At 43.9% G+C, this 14,777-nt stretch overlaps 1 protein-coding gene across 1 annotated transcript in view; it reads right to left on the bottom strand.

Annotated features, from left to right (window-relative positions):
- LOC126481937 (facilitated trehalose transporter Tret1-like) overlaps window positions 1–14,777 on the bottom strand; it is a 65,165-nt gene that overhangs the window by 27,822 nt on the left and 22,566 nt on the right. The window contains exon 3 of the mRNA XM_050105897.1: window positions 626–952. Coding sequence (XP_049961854.1) covers window positions 626–952 — 327 coding nt within the window. The remainder of the gene's footprint in view (window positions 1–625; window positions 953–14,777) is intronic.

The raw sequence follows: 14,777 nt of genomic DNA, 5'->3' as shown, positions 1-14,777 counted from the left end.
GACTGAATTTCATGGGTTTTATTTAAATAGTCATTTTGATAAAATTGCCATCCTTCCACCGTAAGAGCCGTAGTGAGTCTGTGCACCATTTCCATCCCCCTTACGGGATGCATAGTTAATGTGTTTGTGTGAGTTGTTAAAATTTTTGGTTTAAAGTAATCTGGTGTGTTGCAGATTTGCACCAGTGTAGTTTTCCAGAGGTTTTCGTGAGGGGTCGTGACTACGGCCGTGTTGAAAGGGAGCGGAAGCTTTTCAGCCCGAAGGCTTCTACTGGAAAAAAAAGACACTGTTATTCTGCCTCTGGATAATTGTAACCTGATATTTAGAGGGTGCTTTTAAATCCGGTTTTGAAAAGGCTTTTAGCAATAAAATTCACATTTATTAAAGGTAATTTTATTTTCCATCAGGTACTTCCTGGCAACTACTTCCACGATCACCTAGTGTGATTAAATGTGCTAATGTTCTTGGTAAATCGCTAGTAAAAAAAGTAAATTCTTTAAGAAAAGATTTTTAAAGGCTAAATCAACGGTTCAATGTGCATAATATTTTCGGAATCCTTGATAGTTGTCATGAAAGAGCTCATTATGTTCGAGATAAAACGAGTATGCAGCACGACGGTACTTACGAAGAAGCACACGAGGGCGGTGAGTGGCAGCCATCCGAGAGGCTCTATGACGTCCTGGTCGGCGTGCTCCCTGAGGTAGAAGTAGACGCCCTCGACGGTGACGGAGATGGTGGCTGCGAGGTAGGACGTGAGCAGCACAGGCCGCCTGCCTAGGCGGTCCACAACCAGCGAGCCCGCCAGCGAGGCCGCCAGCTGGATGCTGCTGAGGATGATGGTGGACGCGTCCGAATCCATGGAGCTGCCGCTCCACAGGAAGATCTGTGTCGCGTTCGCGGTCATTGCGGAGCTGCCGCACAGGTTGTACAGCCCAGCGAACACGAGCGCCATCTGGCGTGCAACAGAAAGGGATATCCAGGTCATAGCACCGCCGACGACTTGGAAGAAACTGACACCCCAGCATCACAAGAACTGTGGGCACTATCGGAGTAGTCCAAAAACTGTAAAGCTCCTGTATTTGGCAGACAGCTTGGAAACAGGACCTTCAAACAATGACTCTTATGCCTGTAAGCTCTGTTCCTTATGAATTCCAAGCATCTACAGTTTTAAGACTATACAGAAATGATAGGGACAAATGTCACATACACTGAAATATTTTAACACGACGGAAAAGAGGTTTCGAACTGCCACTCAAGAGAAAAAAGCCACATTGCTAATGGACTAACAGTCATTATTAATGAAGATCCAATGTCATTGATCAGAAACATCATTAGACAACTTTTCATCATAAAAGAAATAAGGGGTTAGTTTATGATTTGCTTATTTGAGTGTCAAATTTTTATGTTATCTGTTTGAAGCCTGATTGATAACTGGTGACGGCAGTTTGAACAAATTCACTTATATATTTCTCAGATAGCTCAGACTGATGTTGCGGATGATGCTCCAGTGGCAAAACACATGGCTGGAAACCGAAAAGTCTTAACCTTTTTTTGGTCTTAAGTCTTCCAAACTATTTTAAATTCTGATCCTATCACTGAATCCCCTATCCTTTCTATATATAGACTCCTATCACGCCATCAGAGAAGTCCTCCCCCTCATAGAGGCCTTAATTGTACTCTTTCCACCTATCTGCTCTCGCCAACACATTTAATAGTCAAATATCCATTGCATTTTTACGTTACTGCTCTTGCTTTTAATTTATTCGAAGGTTTTTGTGACTGTTCTATTTGCCAGTCAGTCATTCCGACAATCATTTTTTTTCGGTATCTTCATATTTTTAATGCAGCCATTTCGCCTTAGCTTTCCTACGCTTCCTGTTTATTTCATTCCTAAGTGATTTGTATTTCTGTATTACTGAGTTTACCTGAACATTTTTCTACTTCATTCTTTCGTCGATGAATCGAAGTATTTCTTCTGTTACCCGTGGTTTTCTCACATTTATCTTTCTTGTACCTATATTTTTCTTTTCAAGTTCTATGGCCGCCGTTTTAGAGATGTCCATTCCTCTTCATCTGAACTGCCTATTAAACTATGATTATCATAGTATCTATGGCCCCAGAGAACATTAAATTATCTTTTTGTCCCTTCTTTCCATGTCTCCGAGTCTTGTTCTAGTATACCTCCTCCTCTTGTGATTCATGAACAGCGTTGTATTGTATTGTCTATCTATCTATTGTGTTTGTCTATCTATTGTATTGTCTATATCTGCACCTGAGGACACCTTACAATCCAGCATTGTATTGTATTGTATCGAACTGTATGTTAACCGGGGGCCTAGAAACGACGGAGAGGCTCCGGCCCCTCCGCAGCCCCAGTGGTCCGCAACCCCACGACGACTACCGCAGTCTACTTCACCCCACTGCCACCCCACACTGAACTACTCTTTCAGGGTTGTTGTGCGTTGTTTCGACCCCCGATGGACCCCCCCCCCCTCCCACCACCACCAGGGAACGTCTGACACTGGACGAGTGTAGCCCTTATATTTGCATGGTAGAGGAAGGGTGGTGTACGTGTACGTGGAGAACTTGTTTGCGCAGCAATAGCCGACATAGTGGAGCTGAGGCGGAATAAGGGGAACCAGCCCGCATTCGCCGAGGCAGGTGGCAAACCGCCTAAAAACCATCCACAGACTGGCCGGCTCACTGGACCTCGACACAAGTCCACGGGGCGGATTTGCGCCGGGGACCAGGCGCTCCGCCGTCCGGGGTGGCCGAGCGGTTCTAGATGCTACAGTCTGGAACCACGCGACCGCTACGGTCGCAGGTTCGAATCCTGCCTCGGGCATGGATGTGTTTAATGTCCTTAGGTTAGTCAGGTTTAAGTAGTTCTAGGGAACTGATGACCTCAGAAGTTAAGTCCCATGTGAACCAGATGCTCCTTCCCATTCCGGAATGACTTGCGTTAGACCACACGGCTAACCGAGCGGGCCTAAACTTCAGCACAGTCTTCGTCATTACTAAATTGCGATATGAGTCTATATCTGCACCTGAGGACACCTTACAATCCAACATCTAACTTCGGAATCTCTGTCTGACCATGGTGTAATACAGCTGGAGTCTTCCCGTGTCTCCAGATCTTGTCCAAATATTCCTCTTTCTCTTGTGATTCAGGACCAGAGTATTCGCTACTGACGTTTGAAATGTATTGGGGAATTCAATTAGTCTTAGTCTTCTCTCGTTCCTACTGTCAATCCCATATTATCGCGTAACCCTTTCTTCTATTCCTTCCTTAATAACCACGTTCCAGTCCCCCATGATTGTTAGATTTTCATCTCAATTTACAAACTAAATCACCTGTTCAAATCATCGTATATACTTTCAGTATCTGTTCATCTTCTTCTTGCGATCTCGACATGTATACCTGAAGTGTCATTGTCGATGTTGATTTTCTGTCGAATCTGACCTATCAATGAACTATTCCCTGTAATTCACTTTCTGTCCTACTTTCGTATTCATAACGAATCCTACTCCAGATATAAGATTTTCTGCTGCTGTTGTAACTTCCCTACATTCGTATGACCAGAAACCCTTATCTTCTTTCGATTTCACCTCACTGACCCCCACTATATTTAGACTGAACCTTTGCATTTCCATTTTCCGGCCTTCTGTATTTCGTACTAAGTCCAAAATCTGGCATTCCACGATCCTATTCGTAGACTGTTATTCATTCGTTGGCTATTGCATCTCTTTCAAATGGTTCAAATGGCTCTGAGCACTATGGGACTTAACATCTGAGGTCATTAGTCCCCTAGAACTTAGAACTACTTAAACCTAACTAACCTAAGGACATCACACACATCCATGCCCGAGGCAGGATTCGAACCTGCGACCGTAGCGGTCGCGCGGTTCCAGACTGAAGCGCCTTTAACCGCGTGGCCACACTGGCCGGCTGCATCTCTTTCTCATGGGCACCTCTCCGTTGCTGTTCCTTTCCGCAGATGCGAATGGTGGACTATCCGGATTCTTCCGCCAATGGAGAGATCATCCTGACACTTTTTCAATTACGGGGCAGTTACAGGCCACACGTTCTGTGGATATACATTCTGGATCGTTAATGCAGTGGTTTCCACTGACTTCTGTATTCTCAACACATTAATCATTGCTAAATCTTCCTCCTTTTACGGCAGTTTGTCATACTAAGGCTAAGAGAATGCCTTGAACCACTATTCGCTCCTATGCCCTCTTTGACAAGGTCGTAGGCGGGACGATGGTAACTTCTTATGCTAGAAGTCTTCTGCTGATATTGCTGACGACGTTTATTCAGAATTTAAGCAGTGGCTAGGTTCGAACCCAGGATCCAGGTCGTTCTGATTACTAGTCAAAGACGCTACCCCTAGCCCACGTGCGAATTTACGCTCGTTGTTTCCCACAATTCACAGAGCTCAACAGTAAAATGATTACGCAGAAACTGTCACCCGTGCATGGGAACGTACTTCAGATTCCCTCAGCCTTCGTGTTAAACTCGTCCCCTTGGTTGATCACGAATGATTACACACTCGCGACTTAGAACGTACGCAACGAACACAACCTCTGCCCCAGAAGCCACACGACGTATACTCCCCACGAGGGACCCAACCGACTCTTCGACTTCGCTAGCTCCAGATTACTCCAAGAAATTGTTTCAAATAAAGGCTTTTCAGCCAATTAGAAATTAAGAGGTAATGTAGGCATCGTCACTGGCCATTCCCCTCTTCCTGCTTACGGCACTTCCGTAAGGTGCTTTCCCACGGCAGATCAATACGAGCCCTACCTGCAAACGGTCCTCTGGTGAAATTTCTCTTTCCCTCCAAACGGCTATCGTTCTAGGGAATATCCACCCCGTCTTCCCGAGGCCGAACAAAAGTGCCATTCCCCTGCACCTGTAAACTGTCTGAGGTGACTACAATACTGAAATCGGCCTAGAACAATTGCGTGGCTGGGAAATGACGTAGTGCGAGATCTATTTAGAACATTGCATATTAATAACAATCTCTACCAAGATACATAAGGTAGCACGATCTTCACTATTACCACAATGTATTTGGCTATCGGTCAGTTTTGTCATTTGAAGTGAAGTAGCTGACAGCTTTTAGAACTAACTGGAAATCATGTGGATGCTGAAAATATAAACACTGTGTACTGCGTTTTCAAATTAACAAGAAGCTTGCGTGTTTACAACATTGCCCGGTCGACAAAAGCCACTCCATGTCGAGGCAGGAGACGAACGTGGATCGCAAACAGCGTTATGGTAACCCCCGGTTGCGAAGTGCCAACAGTTGCAAATAATAATTATGACCTTAATCTCTCACAATGAATGTTTCGCCTTCCATTTTTCGGTCGAATGAGAAATTTGCCTTCAGCGTATACAGTGTGATTCCGTGATGGTATTACAGTCTTTCAGAAATGACAGAGAAGGGTAAATGAGGGATCCTGGTTCGGGAATCACCAAGTCGAAAGGTATAAGCGAAGATGTACTCAAGTTTCGCCTTAGCCACGCACAGCATCAAACTAAGGTTCCCAGTTTCCGATTCTTGATCATGACGTACAGAATTCCCACTGAATACTCCCCAATTTCCTCAAATAATTTCCCCTGATTATGGACTAGTAACGGTGTGCGTAAGATAATGGCAGAAAGACGTTTACCTGTATAAGTTTCATAAGCTGAGACATTTATAACAGTTATCCAAAATGGCGTCAAACAAAGCCAACGCAGGCACGTAGTTACGTCGTATCCATTCCAATGCCGAACAATGTCGCAGCGAGTGATAATTCTTGGCAGGAGATCCTTTTCAGTCTTATAGGGTGCCTCGTACGCAAGATTTTTCACAAGGCTCCTAAAAAAGAAACCAAATGGGGTGAGGTCATGTGAACGGACTGGCCATGAAACAGTAGGACACGTAACGTCCATCCACTTTTCAGGAAATGTCTGATACAGGTATTTACGATCTCTCATTCAAAAGTGATGTGGGGCTGCATTATGTTTTAACATGTAGGATATATTCCAGGAATCTGGGAAACATACATCTGATAAACACAATGTGTCTCGATGCATTTAAAAGGAGAGGAACAAATGGTCCTTGTACGTAATCATCAGATACGACCTGCCCACACGTTGACTGGTAATCTGTATTGGTGGCTCTTCATAACTGTAGTGTGGGGATTCTTATCGCCTCAAACATGACTACTGCAACTACACTCATGCTCATAAATTAAGGATAATTGCAGAATGTGGTGCCACAAAACGTGGCACTACACATAACTGGGGCTAATAGCATAGGCACATAGGGAACACACATGACACGTATCTGTAAGTCCACTGTATTGGTGATAAGTTGAGAAAACCTTACCGAAACCCATGTGATACAAAATGCCACTGTTTCCTGCGCATGTACCGCGACATCAATATGGGATATGATCACCATGCACACGTACACAGGCCGCACAACGGGTTGGCATACTCTGGATCAGGCGGTCGAGCAGCTGCTGGGGTATAGTCTCCCATTCTTGTACCAGTGCCTGTCGGAGCTCCTGAAGTGTCGTAGGGGTTTGAAGATGTGCAGCGATACGTCGACGGAGAGCATTCCAGACGTGCTCGCTGGGGTTTAGGTCTGGGGAACAGACAGGCCACTCCATTCGCCTGATATCTTCTTTTTCATGGTACTTCTTCACGATGGCAGCTCGGTGGGGCCGTGCGTTATCATCCATCAGGAGGAAGGTGAGACCAACTGCACCCCTGAAAAGGCGTACATACTGGTGCAAAATGACGTCCCGGTATACCTGACCTGTTACAGTTCCTGTGTCAAAGACATGCAGGGTGTACGTGCACCAATCATAATCCCAACCCACACCATCAAACCACGGCCTCCATACAAGTCCCTTTCAAGGTCATTAAGAGGTTGATTTCTTGTTCCTGGTTCACGTCAGGTGAAAACCCGGCGAGAATCACTGTTCAGACTATACCTGGACTTGTCCGTGAACATAATCTTTGACCACTGTTCCAATGACCATGTACTTGTTCTTGACACCAGGCTTTACGGGCTTTCCTGTGACCAGGAGTCAGTGGAATGTACCTTACAGGTCTCTGGGTGAATAAACCATATCTGTTCAGTCGTCTGTAGACTGTGTGTCTGGAGAGAACTGTTGCAGTGGCTGCGGTAAGGTCCTGAGCGAGGGTACCTGCAGTGCTCCGTGGCCGTCTGCGGGCACTGATGGTGAGATATCGGTCTTCTTGTGCTGTTGTACACTGTGGACGTCCCGTACTGTAGCGCCTGGACACGTTTCCTGTCTGCTGGAATAGTTGCCAAAATCGTGAGATCACACTTTGTGGCACACGGAGGGCCCATGCTACGACCTGCTGTGTTTGACCAGCCTCCAGTCGCCCTAATATTCTATCCCTCTTAACGTCATCAGTATGTGTTCTTTGAGCCAATTTCTACACACAGTCACCATTAGCACGTCTGAAAACGTCTGCACACTTACTCGTTGCACCGTACTCTGACATACGCCAACACACCTCTGCACATGTGGACTGCTGCCAGCGCCACCGTGCGGCGACCGCAGGTCAAATGCACCGCATGGTCATACCCCGAGGTGATTTAAACCCGCAAACAACCCACCAGAGCGTTCTTTCACAATGTATTAGCATTATCCTTAATTTGTGAGCATGAGTGTATTTAGAATTCCATCTCCGGTGAAAAGGTTTCAACCGTGAAAAATACATACGAAGGAAAGTGAAGATAGAGTGTAAGGTGATGCTAGAACCATTGGCTGAAGAAGGCACGAGGTTCAAGTCAGCAGGAGTCAAAGCATGCAGTTTCTGTGCATGGTAGGGTATAGTAATCTGTGGATGGTAGGGTATAGTAACACCCATCACACAATACAATACTCTGCAAACATTCATTTCACATGCAACTGTCGAGTACTGCATCATCTGAGTCGGGAGTCTGTATAGTTCGTCCTCTTCCTCAATAGCTGTACTGTGGTACCAACTGCCCTGTGTCACTGACGGTAACTTGTGTATGAATCCGCTTCGAAAAATCGATCGTTTTGTTTTTGATTTGAAATCAGTGTGATAATTAAAGAAACTGATTTGGACATCAGGACGTTTTTTAATATCCACTTAGAGATCTCTCGGCATGCGTCCGCACCCATTTTTCCGCTGCTTTCACGCGTCAATGTGGCCGTTAGACTCCTGTTCGAGAAACATGTACTATGCACGCAGCCATACAGCAGCCATATAGCAGTTTCTGCTATTTTGTCATTCTCGAAAGTTGTGATGTCTGTAATTTGTTTTAATATGAGGCAGTTAGCAGGTGCGAAGTTCTAGAGTTGCTAGCAATGTAGTCTGTATTTGATATGAGACAGTCACTGTTAGTAGTCGATTTGATGAGAGTGACCGAAGCTGAAAGACGGGTCCTTGAGGCAACCAAAGACGCTAGAGTAAAATGAGAAATAAGAAAAGAAGAGAGAAGTTGAGGAGCATGTAAACCAAGAAGATTATGCAAATGGGGTGTGCTACAAGAAACAGACATGAGCCATAGATCAAATATAACTCTGAACTGAATTTTCCGAGAGTTAAATTTTCTGACTTATTTTGTACACAAAAAATCTATTAGAGATAGAGGCCTGAAATTTTTTGGGAAGTTCCATGGTAGTGTTTGGAGGGAAACAGACTAAAGACACTAACATACTATCAACGGGAAGGAAAAATACATGCTGATCACTTACAAAAATGTAACCTAAATCTAGATTACCTTCTGATTACTTACAAAAATGTAACCTAAATCTAGATTACCAGCTGTAAACATTTGTAGAATAGAAACTTGCAGCTGAAGTGACATCTACATTTTAGACAGATATCTTGGTAATATGTACTTAAAGTTTGAAGAATGTAAGTAACATTCAGCGCGAGAGAGCTGACTGGACACTGTAATAAAAGCTGAGTCGAAGGATCAACAAACGAATTTGACCGAATGTCATGTGACGTCGGCAGTGACCAAACACATCGATCAACAACGAACAAAATGCAAAAAAAAGGGCTAGCATCTTTGATTCAGGCTCAAAACGTATTCGCTCTCAGTTTCGAATCCTGCTGCTGCTTGAATTTTGATTAATAATCTGCATTGGCGGCCGAAGACTTCCGGGATAAGAAGCCACCCTCATTCTGTTAACGGACTTGTCATAGAGGGCGGAGGAGCGGACAGAGGTTCAGGGTGTGTTACTGTGAATATTTCAGTGACAGGGTTGTTCTTATCAGGATCGACAGCAAACCAACAACGACAACGTTAGTTCAGGTATACATGCAGAAGTCGCAAGCTGAAGAGATAGAGAAAGTGTATGAGGATAATGAAAGGGTAATACAGTATGTAAAGACGGATGAAAATCTGTCATGGGGGACTGGAATGCAGTTGTAGGGGAAGCAATAGAAGAAAAGACTACAGGAGAATATGGGCTGGTGACAAGGAATGATAGAGGAGAAAGACTAATTGAGTACTGTAACAAGTTTCAGCTAGTAATAGCGAATACCCTGTTCAAGAAACACAAGGGGAGAAGGTATACACGGAAAAGGCCGGGTGATACGGGAAGATTTCAGTTAGATTACATCTTGGTCAGACAGAGATTCCGAAATCTGATACTGGATTGTAAGGCGTACCCAGGAGCAGATATAGACTCAGATCACAATATAGTGGTGATGAAGAATAGGCTAAAGTTTAAGACATTATTCAGGAAGAATCAATACGCAAAGAAGTGGGATATGGAAGTACTAAGGAATGACAAGATACCCTTGAAGTTCTCTAAGGCTATAGATACAGCAACGAGGAATAGCTCAGTAGGTAGTACAGCTGAAGAGGAATGCACATCTCTAAAAAGGACCATCACAGAGTTTGGGAAGGAAAACATAGGTACAAAGAAGGTAACTACGAAGAAACCATGGGTAACAGAAGAAATACTTCAGCTGATTGACGAAAGGAGGAAGTACAATAATGTTCTCGGAAACTCAGAAATACATGTCGCTGAGGAATGAAATAAATAGGAAGTGCAGGTAAGCTATGACGAAATGGCTGCAGGAAAAATGTGAAGACATAGAAAAAGAAATGATTGTCGGAAGGACAGACTCAGCATACAGAAAAGTCAAAACAACCATCTGTGACATTAAAAGCAAGGGTGGTAACATTAAGAGTGGAACGGCAATTCCACTGTTAAATGCTGAGGAGAGAGGGGATGGGTGGAAAGAATACACTGAAAGCCTCTATGAGGGAAAGATTTGTCTGATGTGATAGAAGAAGAAACAGGAGTCGATTTAGAAGAGATCGGTGATCCAGTATTATGATCAGAATTTAAAAGAGCTGTTTGGGACTTAAGGTCAAATAAGACAGAAGGGATAGATAACATTCCATCAGAATTTCTAAAATCATTGGAGGAAGTGGCAACTAAACGAGTATTCACGTTGGTGTGTAGAATGTATGAGTCTGGCGACATGCTATCTGACTTTCGGAAAGGTATCATCCACTCATTTCCGAAGACTGCAAGAGCTGACAAGTGCGAGAATTACAGCACAATCAGCTTAAAAGCTCATGCATCCAAGTTGCTTACAAGAATAATATACAGAAGAATGGAAAACAAAATTGTGGATGCGCTAGATGACGATCAGTTTGGCTTTAGGAATGGTAAAGACACGAGAGACGTTGCTGTTAGTAATGGAAGTAAGACTAAAGAAAGATCATAGGATTTGTCGACCTGGAAAAAGCGTTCGACAATGTAAAATGGTGCAAGATATTCGAAATTCTGAAAAAAATAGGAGTAAGCTAAAGGGAGAAACAGAATATGTACAATAGCCAAGAGGGAATAATAAGAGTGGCCGACAAAGAACGAAGTGCTCGTATTAAAAAGGCCCCTACTGTTCAGTCTGTACATTGAGGAAGCAATGACGAAAATAAAAGGAAAGTTCAGGAGTGGAATTAAAATTCAAGGTGAAAGGATATCAATGATACCATTCGCTGATGACATTGCTATTCTGAGTGAAAGTGAAGAAGAATTACATGATCTGCTGAACGGAATGAACAGTCTAATGAGTATACAGTGTGGATTGAGGGTGAATCGAAGAAAGACGAAGAAAATGAGAAGTAGTAGAAATGAGAAAAGCGAGAAACTTAACATCAGGATTAATGGTCACGAAGGAGATTAATTTGGAATTCAGCTACCTAGGCAGTGAAATAAACAATGACGGACGGAGCAAGGAGGACATCAAAAGCAGACTAGCAATGGCAAAAAGGGCATTCCTGGCCAAGAGAAGTCCACTAATATCAAATATCGCCCTTAATTTGAGGAACAAATTTATGAGAATGTACGTCTGGAGTACAGCATTGTATGGAAGTGAAACATGAGACTGTGGGAAAACCGGAACAGAAGAGAAAGAAGCATTTGAGATGTGGTGCTACAGACGAATTTTGAAAATTCGGAGGACTGAAAAGGTAAGGAATGAGGAGGCTCTACGAAGAATCGGAGAAGGAAGGAATATGTGGAAAACACTGATAAGGAGAAGGGACAGGATGATAGGACGTTAAGATATGAGGGAACAACTTCCATGGTACTAGAGGGAGCTGTAGAGGGCAAAAACTGTTGAGTAAGACAGTGATTGGAATACATCGAAGCAAATAATTGAGGACGTCGGTTGAAAGTGCTACACTGAGGTGAAGAGGTTAGCGCAGGAGAGGAATTCGTGGCGGGCCGCATGAAACCAGTTAGAAGACTGATGCCAAAAAAGAAAAAAAAAGTATGATGAAGTCAACGTGAGAATTAATGTGATTAAATGTATATCAGAATGTTCACCAAGAAACACTCCTGTTGCCCTACTCTGTTTCCATTCCACCAGGAGTCACGTTTTTTAGTCAGACATGTAAACTTTTTGAAAATTGTTAGTATTTTTCCAGACTTTCAAAGGCAAGCTAGCTTAACTGTTGGAACGGTCATGGAAACGTTGTGTGAGCCATACGTCTTCCATGAGGATATTTGGTGCCGTACAGTTTTTCCGCTTATCTGCTGCTTTCATCTGTTTGCTCATACACGAAAATCACGTCTGCAAATTCCATCACTGGGTAAAGCTCCATTTGGTTAGAGCTGTTCCACGCTACTACTTCAACTTGTGAACACAGACTGCAGTCAACTACGGTACACCAAGATTTCTCGTGTCAGTACGCAGTATGCCATCTGCATTGGATTAGTTATGTAATCATCCTAACCTCCACAGTCCACTCCTAAGCTCTTGTTGGGATTACCTACCCCACAATCTTAGCAACGTAGGTACTGATACATGTACCCCACTTCAGACATATCAGAGCGATTTTCGCTTATGGCTTGCGACTCGTCATTGCCGGATACGTCATATTGATACTTTTACATCATCGTTGAAAGTTTGTTAACATCATCAAGGAATCACCCTGTATAGATCACATCTGTATTCCAGTTGACACGCTCCTCATTACAGCGAACACGATCCGCGGAACTAATTAATTAACGGAATACAATCCATACGAGAGCCACGGATACACGTAGGGCCCGCACCACAACACAGAAATGTGAAATAAGAAGTCCTTTTTTCAACCCTGTAGTGCAGACCTTCTTGATATCGTCAAAGACGTGGACGTGCTTACTTTGTGTGACCGTATACCGCTGAATTACGCAGAGAATTGGTTTTACGAATCAGGTCAGCATTCAGCTCTGAAAATATCCCCCACAGATTCTCGGTAGTAGCAGGTCAGAGTGAAACACAATTTCAGTTGCCAAAGTAGCTGAGCATGCTTAACGGAATCATGACAATTTAAAGTGAGTTCGATAACCCGAGAAGGTGATTTTTTTCCCTATACTTAGTTGACCTAAACCAGGATCCATTATTCTTTTGTTCTTTTAACCAGGCACCAATACTTTAGTTAAGAACAAAATAATACCTGGGGAATAACATTTATTAAAGAGACATTGCGGGAAACGGGAAGTGCCCAAAATGTCCTCCATAACGTCTGGCATAGAGCTGACTGACTCTTGTCGTAGTAGCAGGCCACAAGACGACAGTAAACACTTAATGCGGGACTTTCAAGAGTTAAAAAAGCAAATATCTCTTCACCCTTTCACTACCATTCGAACGTATGTCCTAGGACAGGTTATCAGAAAGACAGTGGTAATTTTCTGCATGTTACAGCTATGTACCAGGCCCCACTCCTAAAGAGAAGTCTGCTGATAGTTTTAGAAGTTATTGTAACTACAGCTGGCACTCACGGGTTGTGGTGTCTTCAAGTTTCATTGATAACCCTCTGCTCCACCCAGGTCCACACTGTCGCATCGAATTAATTTGTGCCTGCATATAGGCAACCGAATAAACTGATTTGTACAGTTAATTGCCGTCGCCCCCTCCCGAACAATTCGTGTTAATGAACTGCACACATACAGGGTGTTTCCGTAAGAGCGCGCAAAAATGTAACAGGACATAGAGAATGCTCCACTAAGAAATTTGAGATAAGAAACATGTGGTCGGAGAGGCCAGCTTAAGGAGACATGGAAATAAACTTGTCTACCACTTTGTCTAACACTGCTGTTTTCCTGTTTATTTACAACTAACATGCGTACACGTTTACACGTACTGTCCTGTTTATTTTCACGTTCAATCTTTATTTATTGAAAGAAAACAAGGAGGAAGAGCTTGATTACTAGGAAGTCATGATGCAGGTTTTGTTTACTTTACTTGTCCACAAGTTGCTCTGTTGCATCGTATTTACATTGTCCTATGACAGAACGCGCTATGAATCAGCGACAGACATTACTGAGTGCTATTCAGAGACTTTCAGTGCAATACGATGGAGCAGTATAGGTGCAGTTTTGCAGAACTCACTGGCATGCACCTTGTGTGCGTGGAAGTACGTTGCAATCCCTCGCTGCTGAACGGCTGTATAGGGAGCGATTTCCTAACAGGCATCGTCCGCCACGACTACTATTTCTCTCAGTCACCGGATGCGGGAGACTGATTCATTGGAAAGGAAAAACAAGGGACTTTGTAACATGAGGACCACCCGCACACCCGGTTTTGAAGAGGACGTGCTGGAACGTGTTGCAGCGAACCCCACTACAATTACTCATTGTATTGCACGTGAAGTAGGTGCTGCTCATACTGGCGTGTGGCGAGTGCTCCACGAACAACAATTACATCCATATCACCCACAACGCTTGGGGCTGGCTGTGTACCAAGGGTCGCATTATGTCAGTGGTTGCTCCAACAACGGATTGATGACCAGACGTCCTCCAAATCATGCTGTTTACTGACGAGACCTCGTTTGATCGTGATGGTATTTCGAACAGGGGGAGTGGCCACGTGTGGGACGATGAAAACCCTCATGCTGTCGTAGAGTTACACCATCAAGTACGTTTTGTTGTGAGTATTTGGGCCGGCATTGTAGGCGATAGTCTCAATGGGCCATATCTTTTACCTCGCCGTTGGATGGCCACCGGTACTTGAGATTCAAGCAAAGTGATCTACCTGAGTTGTTCGTGAGAGGATGTGGATACAACATGACGTTGCACTGCCACACTTCATTGTGGATGTCCGCAACCATCTCAGTGCCGTATTTCCTGATCGCTGGATTCGAAAGGGAGATCCTATTCCATGGCTTTCGAGGTCACCTGACCTGAATTCCCTTGGTTATTTCATATGGGGATATCTAAAGTCACTCGTGTATGAGACACCAGTGGATACA

This window comes from Schistocerca serialis, chromosome 5 (genome assembly GCF_023864345.2).
Source record: "Schistocerca serialis cubense isolate TAMUIC-IGC-003099 chromosome 5, iqSchSeri2.2, whole genome shotgun sequence".
NCBI lineage: Eukaryota > Metazoa > Arthropoda > Insecta > Orthoptera > Acrididae > Schistocerca > Schistocerca serialis.
Note: the sequence above shows the minus strand (reverse complement) of the source record. Positions and strands in the feature narration are given on the sequence as shown.